The following is a 19437-nucleotide window of genomic DNA, read 5'->3' on the forward strand; positions in this document are numbered from 1 at the left end:
ATAAAAATACTCATTTATTGTTTAGGTTTGTTTACAAATATTATTTACGGGTCTGTATGTTACTTGAAACTATAAGAAGTATACGTGGTTATTAAAAAATTTAAAATAGATAAAATTTGCATTTTATGGAGGATACAATTTTTTGGGGATTTCAAAATAATGTACTAAAACATTAAAAGTAATAAGTTCAAATCTGTAGCAAATATAAATATTGTAATCATTTCTTATAAATACAATTTCCTAATGTAATTTTCTAAGATATCAAAGATCATAATGCAAAAAAAATAAGTTTATTAAAAGCAATAGGCTTTATGTTTCTTAAACTACCTACATTTGTCAAAGTATTTATGAATTTTTGAAAATATTCGTCCACTAGTTTTATTGTTGGAATGAAATATAGCAAGACTTGCATTGTCTACAAAGAAAGTTAGTAGCCGGTAGTCATCGGGTTAATTATTACACAGTTAGGAAAGTTTATTGATTTTAAGCTTAATGGGGCCAAAGGGGTTTAGCTACCTTTCTTTTCTGATTTCCACTCAGTTACCTCAAATTAGGACAGATGAAATGATGTGGTATTATGACAACTGAAAATGATAGTTAGAGGTTTGACAACTCAGCTAGGGGACATAGCATCACTTGGTTTCTGAGCTATCAGGTGATACTTCCAAAAAGCTGCAGCCTCCTTGATCACAACCTTTGAGCTTTTACTAACTTTCTTCTTTAAGTTTTTGTGATGGTGGAAAAACACACACATATTACTTACCTGTTAGAAGGTAATTTGCTTTGTGTTAATTCAGTTTCTTATGAACCAAGCAGCCAAAGTGTAATCTCTCTCTCTCTTTTTGTTGCAGTATCCAATTTCGATGATATGTTGATACAGTGTCATTTGAAATGATATAGAAGAATTTGCCTTAGTGCTTATATAACTTATATAGTTCTTATAAAACTACTGCTATGTCATACAGAATATTTGAGAAGTAAAAAGTGACAACATGGATTTTTGATTTATGAAATGTTCTTGAATATTCTAAATAATGTGGAATACTTTAGAATATTCCAGAATGTGCTAGAATATTCCATAGTACTATACTAGAACATTCCAGAATAACCTAGAATCTTTCAGGATTATTTATAATGTTCAGAGTATGCTGTATAGGCAGTTTTCTCATAAACACATGGTCCAGACAACTGTTTACTTTATTCTAGCTGCCTTTACTGTTTTATAGAGATAATACTTGCTTTGTATATTTATGTATAAATTACTAAATTTCTACTTCAACCAATCATTTCTTCCCATTCAAACAGCATCAAAGCTATGAATCCTCATAATTGAGATTTTAAGACATCTTATGTACATTTATTCACACACACACTGGCTGGCCACTGTATTAGGACCTATATATAATAATATGTTGGGCCATCTTTTGTCTGAATAACAGAATACATAAGGTGCTGGGAAATGTCCTGAGGGTTTTTCCTCATTCACGCATTGATATTATATTCAATTCTTGAAGTGATTTATACAGAGGATAGTGATGGCAAATATGTCTTTCAAGTTTATCCCACATATGTCCAATTGAATTGAGATCTGGGGATTATGGTGGCAGTGGGAGATGCATGAAGTCTGCATTAAGTTCTTGAAACCTTGCACACATAATTTTGGCATGGTGGATGGAAGTACCATTGTCTTGGAAATAGCTGTCCTCATCAGGGTAGCATGAAATTGTTAGATGCACCTTATCAGAAATGATGCTCAGGTAAGCTGTTGCATTCATCCTTGCCTTCTAATGGGGACCCAGAGTATGCTAAGAAAACATGTCTCAAACCATGACTCCACCACCAGAGGCTTGGACAGTTGAGGCCACACAAAAGGAGGTATTTATTCTTGTGGTTCTTCCAAACTCTGATTTTTTCCACTTGTGTAAAAAAAAAAAAGCAAAGCATAACCTTTCACCAGTCCTCATTAGTATAGTGTCTATCTGTGTTCTTTACATCACTCAAGGAATTTCTTGTTGGTAACTGAGTCCAAAGTGTTCCTACTGCAATAGTTGCAATATTCTTTACAAGGTATGGCTGGAGATTGATGTGTATTGCACTGGTCTAAATGTCTGTCAGTTGGTGTATTGTGTGATAACTGTTGGACTTTACCAACCTGTATAACTGCCTTTCTCCTTCTTTTGTCATTACATGATTGTGGCCACAATTTACCCTTGCAGCAGACATTTTAATCAATTTTTTTTCTTTACTGATAATCCCAAATGACTGATATGTTGGAGCAACTTACCAATAAAAACTGTCATGGCTCTTTTGAAAGTTGCAGTTTTTTTGCCATTTACCATATCTGTTAGACTGACTGCAAAGGTGCTTGATTGCCCCAGTAATTTATAGTGTAGGAATGATCACCGGATACATCACATGATCAACCTGATCTGTATCTGTAGCTCATATCAAGCCCAAGTCTGAAAGGGTACACAGATCCTAATGATATAGCCAGTGTATGTAAGTCAATACATAGAACATATAAAATTGCAATAGCTCCAATCTTTATGGGTACTGATAGTGTATTAATAAAAGCCAGTAATTACAGAATTTGCTTATGTGCTAATAACAATAAAGAGTAAAAAAATCTCATGAAAATATGAAATTGTTTCTCTCTGCATAGTCACCTGATAGGACAGCAGACTTACAACACTAAAATTCAGGTTTCGATTCCCTGTGGCAGACACACCAGAAAGCCCAATATGGCTTTGCTCTAAAAGAGGCAAAGAAACTCCCAACATAAACTCAAGTGGGAAAAAACAGATTTTGGAAAAGCTCCATATGATTACAAAAATGAAGTTCCTGATGTTTTGCATATTAATTATTATTATCTTTATCACGTGTTGTCATTTGTTAATGGATTGAACTGCAGTTTGAGCAAAAAGTGTTTTGCATATGAAAACTTGGGTGATAATTAATGCTTTGGCTTGCAATAGTTGAGAAGTGATGTTTGTATCGTTACTAAAAAGTAGTGTTTTATATTTTATTCTATGTAGTTGATTTTCTAGGAGAATATTGCAATAATAAAAGTTTGAGGTCTCATTAATTTTTAGCTTCAAAACAAGTGTTTTTACTTAAATAGAATATTATGTGTGTATCTATGTAAAATAATTAGTAATATATTTCAGTCAGGAAATGACTAATAATTACTTGTAAGTACTGTATTTTATGTTGGAGTTGGTAAATGTAATTAGCAAAAATGTAGTCTTGTTTTTTCTTCTAAACTGTTAACCAAAGGTAATAAGTTATAATAGGCTTAGAGTTCAAGTAATATACTAAAGTATGTTTTATTCAAATGATTTATCTTGAAACTGGGATTAGTCTGTATAGTTAACTTGCAAAGTTTTGATTTGTTTGTTACTGACAGGACATATTAACAAGAATGTAAATTTTTGACTTAGTGGAGATGTATTAGTTTAAGAAAATGTATGATATAGTTTATCTTGTATTCTCTTGTGTTTTATGAATTAAAAGGTTTATGTGAAATATAACTATCTGTGCTTTTTCTGTCTTTAATTTCTTAACAATATTAAAGTATTCATATTTGTGGGCCTGCACCTCAACAGTTTGGAAGTAAGTATGAGTGTAGCGAGTTTTAATTTATCTAAGAATCATACAATAGATAACTGGATGTGGAGCCACATCTGAGAATCTAAAGTTGTACTTTTTGAGCAGGTATTGTTTAATAACTGTATTCCTACAAAAGTAAATATAAATGTAAATTTTTTTTATGTACTCAGTTTTATATCTTTATCTAAATAGTAATTATATTATTTTTATCATGGTTAAAAATGAAGTTTTTAATATCTTGAGTGCCTTTTGACATTAGTCTCATTTAAGCTACTTAAATCAATTGATGATACAGTTGCCAAATTCAGTATTCCATACTCTTATATCTCAGTGTACAACTTTCTAAGAAGTACAGAGTATCTCCAAAACACACTTACCTCTGCTGCCACTTATAGTTATTACTCGACCGCTAGAGTTTCAACTTTGCCCATTTAAGCATTGGTCTGATATTTTCTTGCTTGCTCCAATCTTTTATACCTCACCCAATTGCCCATTTTGATATTTGTCTCATGATACTCTCCACTTACATCAATTCACCCTCTATCCTGGTACTGTATATAAGCATCTCATTCAAATAATTTTATCACTTTTTCTCGACAACGCGTTTAGACATGGGTTTCTCTACAGAAGTGCTGAGATAGTTAATGTCCTTGGTTGCGATTTTTGTGTCAACTAGTGGTCTTCTGTACAAATTATATTTAAATATTAGTATTTAAAAAAAACACAAATATTGACATGCTGTTGTCAGGTGTGAATTCACAGGTTACTGTTTCCAGCATGGAGGCTAATTGGTCCTTTATTCCACCTCTGGTATCTAATGTCTCTCAGAGCTTAGGGGTGGGTGGGGAATGTCACTCTCAGTTGAGGATGTTAGTGATCTGATTCATTGTGAGATGGAGACTTATATTTGGGGTGTCTCTCTAGGGCTGCTTTTGCCGATGATCCAGGACAGTCTGCAGAGCATTTGGACTCTTTTTTTTTTTTCCAGTGCCTTCGTTTACTAGATCGGCTTCTCACAAGGCCAATTTGTATCAGCCACCTCCTGCTCCATTTCTTCAGTTAGTCAGTTGGGTTTGTGAGGTTTTAGGGATTTCTCCAGTTGCCTTTGAATCTACTCCTTCATTGATGGCTGAAAGGACCGAAGGTGACTACTTAATTTTTCTCCTTCACCTGATATTGCTGTTCATGCTGGGAAATGTACTCCTCATTTATGTGACAGGATAGCTGTGCTTTGATTGCAGATAGTCCTCGTGCAGCTTTGCACAAGTTATGCCTTGTCCCCCAAAATTATCTGAACAGCATGCTTTGACTTGCCACCACCAAGAGGATGTATATTTAGATTCCCTGAGACTTGATTCTCTTTTGGATATGTGTGGTTCCAGACCGGATCCTGTGATCACTTTGAACAGGTCACAACTTTCTCGGATTGGTTTGACCCTCACTACTGTTCTGAGATATTTAACTTTCCTCCAAATTTTGTCACTAGCCTATGAGCATTTCCCACATCAATTTGAGGGCAAATTGGGTCCTTTACTGTCTTCTACTTTGGTAAGATTGTCAGCATCTGCTCTTTCTTTGGTTTCCTGGCTTGTATGTTGGGATTTATTGGGTAGAGATGCCTTGTTGGAGGGAGTTTGTCTACCTACTGTAGCCCTCCATCAGTTACATGAGGCTCCTTTTCTTAATCCCTTGATGTTTGCAGGCATTTCAGAAGTGTTGGAATCATGAATTGATGTCATCCATTTGCATTCTTCCTTATCATTGTTGGCCTCTAGACTTTATTTGACTCCTGCTGGAAGTCATGTTGTGACTGCTCATCGTTTGTCCTGATCCCATCTTTTTTTTCCTCATTCTGTTGGTACTCAGAATAGACTCCTTCCTTAACTTAATGGCTCCTCCATTTGGGTAGACTGTCATCAATGGCATCAGTGACTACTCTATGCAGGTGGGGTCTATGGGAGTGAGGTTACAACATTTTCTGGACACCTGGATTCCTTCACCACAGATCCATGGGTACTTCAGGTTCTGTTGTTGGGGTTGGTCATTCAATTCACTTCTCCACCTCCATTATCCTTCCAACCAGTAGTATTTCCACCCCCAATAGATCTGTAGAGTGTGGATCTTTGTTCCAAGGCTATTAGAGAGTTATTGGTCAAGAGGTGGTAGAGAGAGTCGGTTCCGTTCTTCCAGGATTTTATTCCCGTTTATTTGTTGTGCCCAAGAAGAGGGGAGATTGGTGGCTGATCATTGATCTTTCTTGTCTCAACCAATTCTTAGATCCTCCCAGGTTCACAATAGAGTCCTTTCTCAACCTACATTGCCATTTTTCACCACGTCTGTGGATGACCAGGTTCGATGTTGCTGATGCATATCTCCACATTCCCATAGCAAAGTCATCCTGCCATTATATATGTTTCATGCACAAGGGTCAGGTTCTGCAGTTCAGAGCTCTGCCCTTTGGCCTAGCATCTGCACCATATGTCTTTTGAAGAGTCTTACAAGCTTTTTCTCATCACTTTCATGCTTTGAGCCTTTGCATACACCATTATATGGAAGACTGGTTACTTCTGACACCATCTCGTCAGTTGGCGGAACAACACACTCAGATTCTCCTTTCGGAAACCACCAAGGCTGGCTTTCTTATCAGAGCCAAGAAATCTGTTCTCTTGCCAACTCAATATATTGTCTATCTGGGTGTATTTTTCAACATGTTTATAAGCTGGGCTCAACTGACTCCCATCCAGTTCTAGGCTATGAATTGGGCAGTCAGGCACTTACTTACTATGTCTCCTCCTCCTCCTACTGTGTGGATGGTTCCTTCTCTTTTGAGGATGTGGCCATCCCTCAAATCTCTGATACCTTTGAGATGAAAACATGTGGTCCCTTCAGTGGTTGCTGTCCTCTCGTCCCAAGATTCATTTCTTCATAGATGCCTAACTTCATGGATGGGTGCATATATTGATGGTCAGGAATTCCAGGGTCTATGGATGGAAGACTAATCTTCCTTCCACATCAATATTTGAGAACTTCTTGGTGTCCAACAGACTATGGTTCAAGGTCTTGATCTGTTGAAGGGGAAAAATCATTATGATCCATTCTGACAATTCTACAGTGACCTCTTACATTTCCTACCAAGTGGGCATGCGTTCTTGGGACCTTTGTTTTTGAACTTTGGATATTCTCCACTGGGATCTCTCCAATCATATCAGCCTCCTGGCTTGCCATGTTCCAGGGGTGATGAATTTAATAGCAGATCACCTGTATTGGCCCAACCGAATTTTTCCGACCAAATGGATTCTCCATTGCAACATTTTCTAGTGGATGATTGATGCATTTGCCACTCATTGGAACTCTCAACTATGGGCATTTTGGCCCCCAGTACCTCATCAACAGGCTTTGGTGATAGATGCATTCAGTCAAGATTGGACGGGATTGCACCTTTCCCCAAATTCATCTGTTACACAGAGTTCTGGCTATGTATCGATCCACTACTTGTTGAGTACTGTTGGTAGCTCTGTATTGGCTAGCCCAACCATGGTTTCCTCTTCCACAGTATCTTCAAGAGTGTCTTCCACTGCCACTTCATCTTTGGCCATCTCTGTTAAGGCAATCCCAATCCGAAATTCTACACCCAGACATTCCCAAGCTCAAACTTCATATATGGAAGCTATGAGGTCCTATGCGCAGCATCTGGATTTAACTTCAGAAGTTGCCTTGTATTTGTCTCAATCTATCTGTAGACTCACAATGGCCATTTATCCATGCAAATGGCACACTTATCATCAATGGTGTCTCACGAGGAAATTGAACTCACTTCACTGAAATGTGCCCACCATATCTTGTTTTTTGATCTGGCTTTTGTGACAAAGATCTAGCTTTGTCTGCTGTTGCTTTATATAAGGCAGCTTTATTGACTACTTTTCATAATTCTAAACATAGAAAGTATATGAATCCCCAGTGCTATCTGGCCTTCTCAAATCACTGAGAGAGTCCTTTGTCCCAAACAGCCTTTTCCATTACCCAACTGGGACATTAAGGTGGTATTACATGCTTTGTCTCAACATCCATTCAACCCTTTAGCCTCATGTACCATGTATCACCTTTCCCTTAAATTGTGTTTTTTTGTTGTTGCTGGCATGTGGATGCCATAGAGCAGAGTTGTTTGCACTACATGTGCACAGAACTCTCCATCACTTCCCTTATGTTCTGCTATACCCTGATAAGTCCTTTCTTCCTAAGACTCCTAAGCCAAGGAAGGGGATAAATCCTTCTCACCAATTCATTTGCCAGCTATTTCTCACATCTATGACTGATTGGACCCAGATTGTTTGTTATGCCCTGTCAGAGCTCACACCTGTTATTCACTGGGATCCTTCAGTTTCCCGAGATTTATCCCTGATTATTTTGATGAGGTGGCTTCACAAATTGATCCTTATTGCTTATTCTGGACTTTCTTTCTTCTGCGACTCACGTCTCATCAGATTTGTCACATTTGGATGTATTTAACTGCCCAATTGAATTGCCTGCTGGAGGACATCGTATGGGCTGGTATGTGGACTTCTCCCAATACTTTTTTCTGACATTATTTACAGGATCTGGCAGTTTCTTTTTTTGAGGATTTTTGCTAACCCCCTGTGGCTGATTTGACCACATCTTCTAGATTATAAGGAGGGGTGAGTATTTTTTCTCCTCCTCTTGTCTCTTTACCAAGGGTTCTTTTACCTCTTATTTTTGTTCACTATATGCCATTCTGTGGCATGTGTTGCCCAGACAGGTGTGCTGTTATTAATTCAATTCTGCACTGGCAACCAATTTCACTATAATTACTACTGGTTGCAACAGACTCTGTAGAAATGAGGTGTTCCATAAGACCATCTAGGAGCTCACCCAATGGTATTACCATTTTATGCTGGACTGTCACTCATGGACTTTCATGAGTAAAGCTAAAGAGGATCTTACTCATCCCTGCCCATTGTCAGATTAAATAAATTTGGATCGGTTTGCTTTTAAGAACTTAGGGAACTTGGTTCACCTATTGCACTGTTCCTCAGGACTTCCCAATGCACATTCCTCATTCCCTCACCCCACACAGAGACTTTTCCTCCAGAGTGTTTGAGTGATTTCCTCTGTTCTTGGAGAAAAGGGCAAAGTTGGGGGCCCTCCTACCCGGGTCCCTGAATGTTTGTTTTTCCCAGATGTCGGTAGCACCAGCCTATGCGGGAGCCTACTTGTAATACCTGTTCAGATTTGATGCTCAGCTATCCAGTTGGGTAGTGCATGGCCCTTCTTTTGATCAGTATCAGTTTAATATGTTTTTCAGGGAAGGAGTTCCACTATCTCCCCATAATTCTGAATGCAAAGTGGACCTTTCCTGGGTCCTAGGTTGAGCACATTGTTCCCTGTCCTCTCCATAATTCTGGGGGCAAGTGGAAGGCTCCTTTCCCACTCAGTTGTGGAGTAGGATGAATGTTCTTAATTCCAGACCAGATGAGTTTTGTTCCTTTGGTTGAGTAAGGCATACACAATCCCATCATTCTGAGCCTGGGATGTTGCCTTTTGGGCTTCTTCATGTGGAGGAGAAAGTTTGTCCACTTCGGTGTTGCTTACTTTCTCATTGTGGTTCAGAATGCATCACTCTATGGTTGTAGGTTGGGATCCAATCCAAAGTATATGTATATATAACCTTGTTGTTCACTTGCTTTAGCCACCAGCATGGGATATAGGGACCAAGACCCCTTATTTCCAACCCAGAGTTATAGAACCTCGGGTATTTAGTTGGGGCTGGCCTATAACGATGCTTACTCGTGTACTATTCCATCCTTGATACAGGAACTAAGTTCAGGGTGAAGAGCATACCTGTTCTGGTTGTAGTGCAGTTCCCCCACTTGGATACCACTCTTAATTTGGTTCACCTTTGATCTATGCAGAAGCTTTCTGTATGGATAATGTTCTTACAGGCCCCTCCACCTTATTGATGTGGGATTCTAGCTTCTAAGTGTTTTGGAAGTTAATATTTTTGTAAACAGAAAATGTATTTCCAATAATACTTACCTCCGCTGACCCTCTCCTGCCCTTCCACCCTACTAAGAGCTGGTTTTAAATACTGGGATGTTATCAGTCTCGAAAAAGTGATAAAATTATCTGAATGTGGTTCCTAGATACAGTACCTGGATAGAGGGCATATTGATGTAGGTGGAGAGTATAATGAGATATATATCACCAAGGGCAATTGAGTGGGGTATAAAAGACTGGAGCAAGCGAGAAAAAATCAGACCAATGCTTAGATGGGCAAAGTTGAAACCCTGGTGGTTAAGTAATAGCTATAAGTGTCAGCAGAGGTAAGTATTATTGGAAATACATTTTCTGTTTAGGAAACTGTTAACTTTAAAGTTTCACATATTATTTTTCAGGTCAGTTAAAAACTTTTTTAAATTTTTTTTTGAAGAAACTAGCCTGAAATGCTACAAAAGCATTTCATTTTACTTAGAAACACACTACTTTAGAATAAAACTTATAATCCAGTTTTAATATTTGGTTTGGTTACATGCTTGTACTTTATTAAAGCTTAAACTTGTATGATTGTTTGTTGTTTTTTTGTTACAGGAACAGAAGAATATAGAGCACAGGTTCCTTATCTACAACAAGTAGGCTGTTTTTTTTGTTACAGATATTGGGATAAAATTTTGTTCAGCAGAGTCTATAATCATTTTGTAAAGTATTTACTCATATATATTTTATATTTTTCTTTGAACACTTTTTGACATCATTATGCATATATTTAACTTACACCATAAATGTAGATTTGTCAATCATTAATGAGAGACCTAATGTTCAGTTGTAGCTTGTACAGTAAATATTATCATGTGCCACAAAATTATTTATTGAAACACTTGTCAGCATTTGAAATATCTAATATTTAAAGTCATTTTTGAAATATATTTGGTTACCTTCCTTATATTTGATTGTAAAATATAAACAGAGAATATACTCTCATAACTTTTAATATTAAAAAAAATATATAACATTTTGTTTCATCATTAAATGCATAAAATGAGAACATACATTATTTTATGAATTACAAACTAAATCAAGTATTAAGGACCATCACTGTTAATGTATTTTTAAGTTATATTTTCTATGTGGTAGTTATCACTGTACATATTTTGGTTGAAGTTCCTTTATGTACCCAGAAAATGACTGCTTTAGGTTGATTTAAATTCTAAGTCCCATGATAAAAAACAATAAAATACAGCATTTTCTACTTAAGCACTCTTAAGTTAAAAGTCTTCATGACGTTCAACATATTGCTCTTGTGGATTAGGACAAGCGTTAAAAAAAATTGAAGTAGTATTGCTGATGAAGTTGATCAAGAATTTAGAAAATTTATCATAAAAATATGAACTTGTGTAGATTACAACTTTATTTTTTTTTACTTAACCTTTTTGTGTGTCAGGTAAGTTGATTTGGCATATTGTCCAAGGTGAAAGTTACTGAATGTACACTAACATCTAATATGGTGAGAGTGTTCAAATAGTTTTTACTAGATCTATCTTATTTTTTAAAAGTTTTTTTTCCATTTCTGTTGATTAAATAATGTCAGACCACATACTACATTAGCATTACAAAATATTTTAGGTCAATCAGATTTTGAGATTTGTAAGCTTTTAAAATCCTAACCTTAATTGTAATATGTAAATGACTTAAATAAAATTGATAAGAATTACACTTCAACAACTTAATTTTGCTCACACCATAATAGTTCTTGTTCAAGCAATTTGATAATGTAAATAACATCTGAACCACTACTATCTTTGCATATCCCAGCCAGCCTGATGAACCCTTATATTGGACAAAGACCTTGTTGGCATTGTTATAGAAGATATAGTGTGGTTGACATATTCTTATACATTTTTCTCTACTTTTATGCTGTAGTTGTTAGACTTTGAATTTCCTCATCACACTCTTGTATATTTTATATGGCATGACACTATTTTACATATCAACTATTGTTAATATTTATTGTTTAACTGAACACTAAACATATTTAATGAAACAGTAAATTTCATGTACATGGTATCTATAAAGTTTCAACATGTTATAATGCCTTAAGTATTTTAATCTTTAGATACTTAATAAATGAACCAAACCATTTTTATGTTCAAATTATAAACAGTCTGTACATGCCTATTATTCATGTTATCATAACTGTTAATATTTCTGGTAGATTGTGACTATAAATGTTAAAACAGTATCATGAGCAAGTTTCCATCTCACTTATTATTAGAATATTTAATGATAAAGCATTGTTAGTGTTCTAGAAACCACTACAAAGTTATATAAAAATTGAAAGGTACTGATTTTTGTCTCCAATATGCAATAAAAAATTTTTTTATCCAATGAAAGAAAAAGGAAAGATGTCTAGAAGAAATTTTTGTAATTATTTTAATGTTGTATACAATTGGTCACATACTATATTAGAATGAAAAATAATGAAGGCTCAGTTCATTAAAAGAAAATAATAATTTGTATGTAGCCAGATACGTGAATTATCTGGATTTTGATAAAAATAATTTAAAAGAGCAGTAAGATATCTTTTGTTAATATATAAAGAAACAGTTCTTTTCATTATGTTTACAGCATCAAGGGCTTCACCAGATTTCTTCTGGGGTAGCACAACAAGTATCAAGTGGGGCTCCCCATGACATGAGTAAATCTGGTCCCCTGCAAGGGCAGGGTGGACCACCTCCTACACTCCAATACTTGTCAGGTTCAGGACAACACCAACCTCAAGCAGGTATGCCAGCTCCTATGACAGCAGATAATACAGGGCCACAACTTCAGCCAAGTGGTCTTCATCAGCATCAGGGACATATTCATAGACAACAAGCAGGAATAGGGGTGAGCTGGGGTATAATATCACATTTATAAAGGTTTTTTTACACTGATACAGACACCAAGAAATGCGATTGAGTTTGTAAAGATGGTTCTGTGTTTAAAAATTAAATGTGTTGAGGGTAAAAGTCTAATTGATAAATAACATATTCTTCCATTTTTCTGAGTTACATTGAAGTATGGTAGGCTTCATGTGTCAGTCAAATGGTTTATATCAGATTTGGATACAAATTTACTTACACATATACTTTGACAGATATAATACCTAGTTTAACCACCACTAACCTATGTGGACCTGTATTTTAATCAAAGTTTATTATCTATCTAAATTACTTCTGAAATAATTATATAAAAAGAAGTTGTATGTTTTGAAATGATTGTCAATACAACCCTATAAAATTAGAGTATTTAACCTTGATGTTTTGATGTATGCATTTTTGAAAAGGGTTCATAGCATCACAGATTTTAAGTACTATGTGATATTTATTTAAAAACTGTACCTCAATTTGTTTTGGTACTCAGTTTTGACAGTGGCAGGCCTTTAACTAATTTTTTGAATATTTATCTGTTTGGTTGTTTATTTTTATTTTCTGTGAAGTTGAGCATGTCCTTGTGGTTAATGTGCTGGACTGTGGAGTTAAGGTTCTGTGCTAAAAATATATTGAATCCCATACTTTTGGGGCCATGGGTGTGTTATAAGAATGATGGTCAAACCTTACTATTTGGTCCAAAAAAAACAGCCAAGAATTGGCTTCCTTCTTTAGTCTGTCACTTCAAAATAAAGTACTGCTAGCACAGATAGCCATCATATAGTTTTTTGCATAAAATTCAACAAACAAAATAAATGCTTTTTTTGCAAACTCAAACTACTTGAATTATCTGTGAAAAAAGTCATTATTAAACCTCCCTGCACAGTTGGGTCAAAGTGTGCATGTTATGACCTTTTACATATTTACATTCAAGATTTAATTAAGCAACTTTATTATCAATGTAGGTCAATAAACTTGGTATAAAAACATAGTTTATGATTCTAATTTTAACATACAAGTTTTAATTCACAAAAAGCTTTCTTGACTTGTACTGCCCTCTATTGGCACAAATTTTCACTCATCACTAGCTTTGTTACTCCAACTTTTACTGCATACTAACATGCAAATGATCATGCAGCAACCCTCCACCAATAGGAGTGCGACACTATCCCTACCACAACTATTGCACTCTAATCATACATGTTAATCACTTATCGATTACCAGTCCTACTGATTAGACATGTTTTTTGCTCCCAATTTAATTAATCTATCCACACATTTTTCCTTTCATAAATTTCTCCTTCAGTTAATTTGTTATTTTAAGTTTTCATTCTGTTTCTTGGAGTGTTATGATTTATTTTATTTAATCTTTTCTTACAATTTTGGATGGTCACAACTATGACTGCTCTTACTGTGGCAGCAAAATTCCTGACTACATCTAACAGGTTGAAACTACAATTCTTGGCCCTTGAAGTGATGGCCCTGGTCCATTGGGAGTTGACCACTTTCATGCTACAATCAGAACACTAATGATTGTCCTAACAAGGTTTTCAGTGATCTTTTAGTTTTGGATTTGGACAGCCTTTTTCCACCTGTCTTGAATATGTCTCTTAGCCATGTCATTTCAGGGGACTTGCCCAGACCCCTTTCCCCTTTAGTGGATTTGTTATTGAGATATGTTATGTTCTGTACTTATTTTCCATTTCCTATGTTCCACCCTTGTCTTTCTTGAATGTTTCAATCGCACTTCTTCCATTGTCTAGTCAGGGATCTCTGAGGGTATATGACAACCATACTACTCCCATTTTTCATGAGTCCATTTGTTTCTTCTGTGACATCATCCCCTCTCTCGTAACCTTTTCCCATCACCCTTCTTAGGTGAATTCGGCTGGCATTTTCTTTCCTTTCTTCCGATGATTGTCGCCTTTTTCATTTTCTTCCCATCAGATCCATCACCTTACCATGTTCCTGGCTACATATTTCCATCTTACCTTGGGGGACATCATCAGTGCTGTAATTGTTTATCTGTGGTGGTAAGTACTCTGCCCATTTTTCTTTTTCTTTGTTGCATATTTGGATCCCACTCTGTGGTGATCATTGCCTCACTAGGTATACTTAGTCTTAAATCTGCACTGTATGACCTGTGAATATAGATGACTGTGACGTTGAGACTCTTCCTCCACGGACCTGATGTACCATTCCAGATGCTGCCTGGTGTTGGTTGATTGACTCTGTCCAATGTGTCCTCTATGCATCAATATAACATGTAGAAAAAGAGACAAAATAACACATCACATGGTCATTTTTATGCCTAAAATTGAGATGGGGTGTTCTGCTGGACCACTCGTAGGTGGTGATCTTTTGCTTCATAAATATGTTCATTCCAGAATTTGCCCTTATGGACTAACATGAGTAAAGCAGACAGGTATTGCTTCCCATCTGTGATGATTCTCCATAAACTCTGATAAACTCCATTAACATGATTGCTCTGTTTTCAATATTGGGTATTGTGGTCACCCACTGTACTTTCTTTGGTGCTGCAGTTGTCCAGACTCTCCAACACATTATTTCCCTCCGTTTTCTAGTGACGTATAGGAATCCTTGCCTATTTCCTAGCTGCTGGGGTGGTGGACCATGGAGGACTGTCCTCCTGAGTGTGCACAATACCACTTGGTTTGAGAGTAGGGTGGTGGCATTCTGCAGAATTCAATTGTGTGATGCCCTTCCTACCATGGTCCAGATGTACAATTCCAGATGCCACTAGGTGATGGATGTAGCATATATATATATATATATTGCAGTTTGCCTTTCTGGTTGAGACATCCTCCTTCCTACCCTCCTCCGGATGTAGGTTCCTGATAATTGGGTGTTGGTTGGAGATGATCCATCTACATAAGTCCTTTCATGTGTTTGGCTGGTACCCTCCTCCTACCGTGGACTGGATGATCAATGTCTCCAGGTTTTGTACTGGAGATGCAACCCTTAACTTGTGGTTCCTCTTCCTACCACCTGCTCGATGTTGATTCCTGGTGGTTATGGTGTTAGTTGTAGCTGGACAAGACACATGACTTCCCACTTGATTAAGTCTGGGTACCCTCCTCCTAATGCGGACTGTTCGAGAAAATTTCCAATGCTTCCAAATTTTGGACTGGAGATAAACACTTACCTAGGCTTTTCTCCTTACCATCTACCAGATGTTGTTTTCCAGTGGATCTGGTGTTGGTTGTAGCTGGACGAGATACATGACTTCCCACTTGATTAAGGCTGGATACCCTCCTCCTAATGTTCGATAAAATTTCCAATGCTTCCAAGTTTTGGACTGGAGATAAACACTTACCTAGGCTTTTCTCCTTACCATCTACCAGATGTTGTTTTCCAGTGGATCTGATGTTGCTTGTAGCTGGACGAGATACATGACTTCCCACTTGATTAAGGCTGGATACCCTCCTCCTAATGTGGACTGTTCGAGAAAATTTCCAATGCTTCCAAGTTTTGGACTGGAGATAAACACTTACCTAGGCTTTGCTCCTTACCATCTACCAGATGTTGTTTTCCAGTGGATCTGGTGTTGTTTGTGTCAGAGGTGTGCACATGCAGAGAAGGGTTCTTGGTATGGGAGCTCCTCTTCCCTACCTCTACCTCTTTTTGAGGTGAAAAGTAGAAGACCCTCTTCCTACCGTGGACCTGATGTACAATTTCAGATGCTGCCAAGTGTTGGTTGAGACTGAACTCTCAGTTACGGTCTGTTGTGCCCTAGCGATTATACACCAGGGAGTCCCATTATTTCTGTATTTTTTTGGGACCCCTTCTAGTTCCTGCATTTTACATTTTGATGACACAAAACTAAAGGGTGAAGAGTATTCCTGGTTCAGAAATGGTGCAGTTTCCCACTGGTGTGTTGTTTTAAATTCCTTATCATACCTTATGGTCTTCCTTTGGGCATTTCCTAAAGGGGGATCATCTTCACACCAGACCTCAACCAGTTCAATATGGAATTCTAGCTTTTTGTGAGCAGAAGTAAGATATTGTATCAGAAGTTAACATTTTCCTAAACTGAAAATGTATTTCCAGTAGATACTTACCTCCCCTCACATTTACCATCCATCCTCCCCTCTTCCAGTGTGAGTTGGTTTGGTTAGTTATAACTAATATTGAAATGATTAATGTGCATGATTAGAGAGGGGGCTAGTTACAACAGGGGTAGTGTTGCATTCCTACTGGTGGAGGGTTGCTGCATGATCATTAGTATGCAGTAATAAGTGGGAGTAACAAGGCTAGTGGTGAGAGAAAGTTGTGCTGATAGCGGGCAGCACAAGTCAAGAAAGCTTTTTGTGAGAGCGGTATCTATTGGAAATACATTTTCAATTAAGGAAAATGATAACTTTCTTAATTTCAAAGTGTAAACAATTAAATAAATTCTTAATCTTCATTTCTGTTAATCATATGAAACTTCTATGATCAAAGTGCCCATTTAAACATTCTTTCCACCCCTAATTGAGACTCAGAGTTTAAATTCAAATTATAAACTTAAAGTGTAACATAATCTAATCTTACAGCATCCAATTATATTACTTTACTGAGATATAAACCAGAAAGCCAAACCCACTTGTCCTGCCCCTTTGTCACATACTGGCTTTCACAAATATGTTAGTAATTCTTTCTGATATTTGCTATTACATTATTTATAACCAATAGAAAGAGATTTTGATTTTCTACTTGTATGTAAGACCAGCTTGTTCTGGTGACAGCTTTTGAATTATTCAGCTTACAGGTTCATAATTGCTATCATGGAATAAATCAACCATGTAAAGGAATTATTTTAGCTCGCATGTAGCTTAGTTAGAAAACCAGCTAAATTATAATAGCTATAGAACATTGTACTCTGTGTATATGTTATTATTTTGTGTTCTAAATTTAATATTTGGAATAAATCAGGCCTCCCAGTGCACCCTACCTTCTTACTTTTTCACTAATTTTTTTAGGCTCCCTACTTTTCCATTATTTTTTTGCAAAAATTTATATTTTTCCTTTTTTTTTTTTCACTATTTTTTTTTGGTTTAGCTTAACATGGAATACAAAACTCGTTGCCAAAACACAAATAATTCAGTTATTTCATTTTAGAAATAACCAGAAAGTTTATAAGGACTTTGACAAGAAAATAGAGCATTATGAAAAGAAGACTCGCCATATGAAATGTCCTGTTTCACATAGCTAGATAATTCCATTTACCAATGTTGCTGCATTTTTCTTTGGACTTCATATCTGTTGCATGTTTTATTTAGATATCTAAGTAGTGTATCTAGAGGGTGGACATGTCCCCAAATCTTGTTGATCAGTATTTTTTATTGTTAATTACTTATATTTCAATTTATAATATGAGTAGTTGTTAAAGATCATTCTGTTCTCATTGAATCATGGTGCAGGGAAATGTATACTATTATCATGAATTTATAAATTCTGACATGAGTCTAACCTGAGTGATCTGAATCATGCATACTGGTCATGCTGTATAACCAACTAGCAAGATGAGGGGTGAGAGCTTGGCTGTGTTGACAAGATTAAAGTTGCTTAAATAAGCGTAACAACCTGTTTAATGTTCAACAAATTTAGTTCAAAGGATGAAGATTTAAAATCAATTACAAAAGTTTATGAGAAACTCACATACAGCTGTTGTTTTTTGCTGTATTATAGCTATACTATAATGTGTAGTTTATGTTAAAACTCAAGGTGTCACATAGGGGAAGTTAGAAAGTAGAAAGTGTGCAATTTGTAGTGAACAGTGTCTCATAATACAGACGTGAAATTTTACAATTTATTTTAATATTTCCTGTTGAAATTAAGGATTTGCTTGTTTGTTTTAGTGCAAAGTAGGTTATCTGCACTCTGTCCACCACATGGAATCAAACCCCAGACTCTAGCATTATAAGTCTGTAAACTTATGGCTGACTCACTGGAGGACTGAAATTAAGGAATTAAAACTTACACAATGTTAAAATTTTAATTATAAACTATGTTTTGATGCCGAGTTTGTTGACATACATTGATGATAAAGTAGTCTAATTATATTTTTTAGATAACCCTGTAAAACTGTATGTTTATTTATCCTTACACCATAAATTTATCTTCAGTTTTCATACTATAACTTTTAATATGGTACATGCATCTATGCAATATATGGTAGGCTTTCAGTAAACATTACAAGTCTTTTGCACACAAAAAAATCAAAAATTTTAATTTAAATATTTTTGCTAAAGCTTTGCCCATGAATATATGGAGTCAGAATGTTGTATTGATTGCTCCATTTGAAATTTCATTTGCTTAACCTCTAAAACTTTCTAAATAAATATCAATTTTTTTTTTTCACTCAAACTTTATATCTTATCTGTTATTTTCTCTACCGTTACTCAATGGGGGCTCTATAGATTTGGTTAATCTTGTAACCACCATAAAAAAATATGAAATAAATCTGAGTTACCCTTTTTTTTTTTTTTCTAGAATGACTGCAGATTGTAACAGAAAACTACAGTTGTTTATTCCAAGTAGCCTAAAGCTCTTAACAGTCTATATAAGTTTCTACTTAATTTATTGTTTTATTGCTATTTGGACCTTATCTAACTAATATTCCTGCCATACATATTACATTGTAAATTGTAAATCATTTGGGGAATGCATAGCTCGCATTACCATATTGAATGATATAGTGCATGAGTTACTTGTGTGCCTACCCTGTGAATAGTTTTTATTATTATTATTGTTACTATTATAAAAAGGTGAGTGACACTTTAAGGACATGACCAAACCTTATTCACCAAATGTGTATACTCAATGTGTTAATTTTATTTTGTTGTAATTGACTCTGTATTTGTTAATTATAGGTTGTTTTTGAAATTTTGATTGAACAGGATAT

The 19437-nt window shown here is 35.9% G+C and overlaps 1 protein-coding gene across 1 annotated transcript in view; it reads left to right on the plus strand.

Moving 5' to 3' along the window:
• LOC106461692 overlaps positions 1-19437 on the plus strand; it is a gene marked incomplete at its 3' end in the record, with an annotated part of 86452 nt that overhangs the window by 8994 nt on the left and 58021 nt on the right. The window contains exons 2-4 of the mRNA XM_013921540.2: positions 3575-3612; positions 10213-10253; positions 12247-12507. Coding sequence (XP_013776994.1) covers positions 3575-3612; positions 10213-10253; positions 12247-12507 — 340 coding nt within the window. The remainder of the gene's footprint in view (positions 1-3574; positions 3613-10212; positions 10254-12246; positions 12508-19437) is intronic.

This window comes from Limulus polyphemus, unplaced genomic scaffold (genome assembly GCF_000517525.1).
Source record: "Limulus polyphemus unplaced genomic scaffold, Limulus_polyphemus-2.1.2 Scaffold1012, whole genome shotgun sequence".
Taxonomy (NCBI): domain Eukaryota; kingdom Metazoa; phylum Arthropoda; class Merostomata; order Xiphosura; family Limulidae; genus Limulus; species Limulus polyphemus.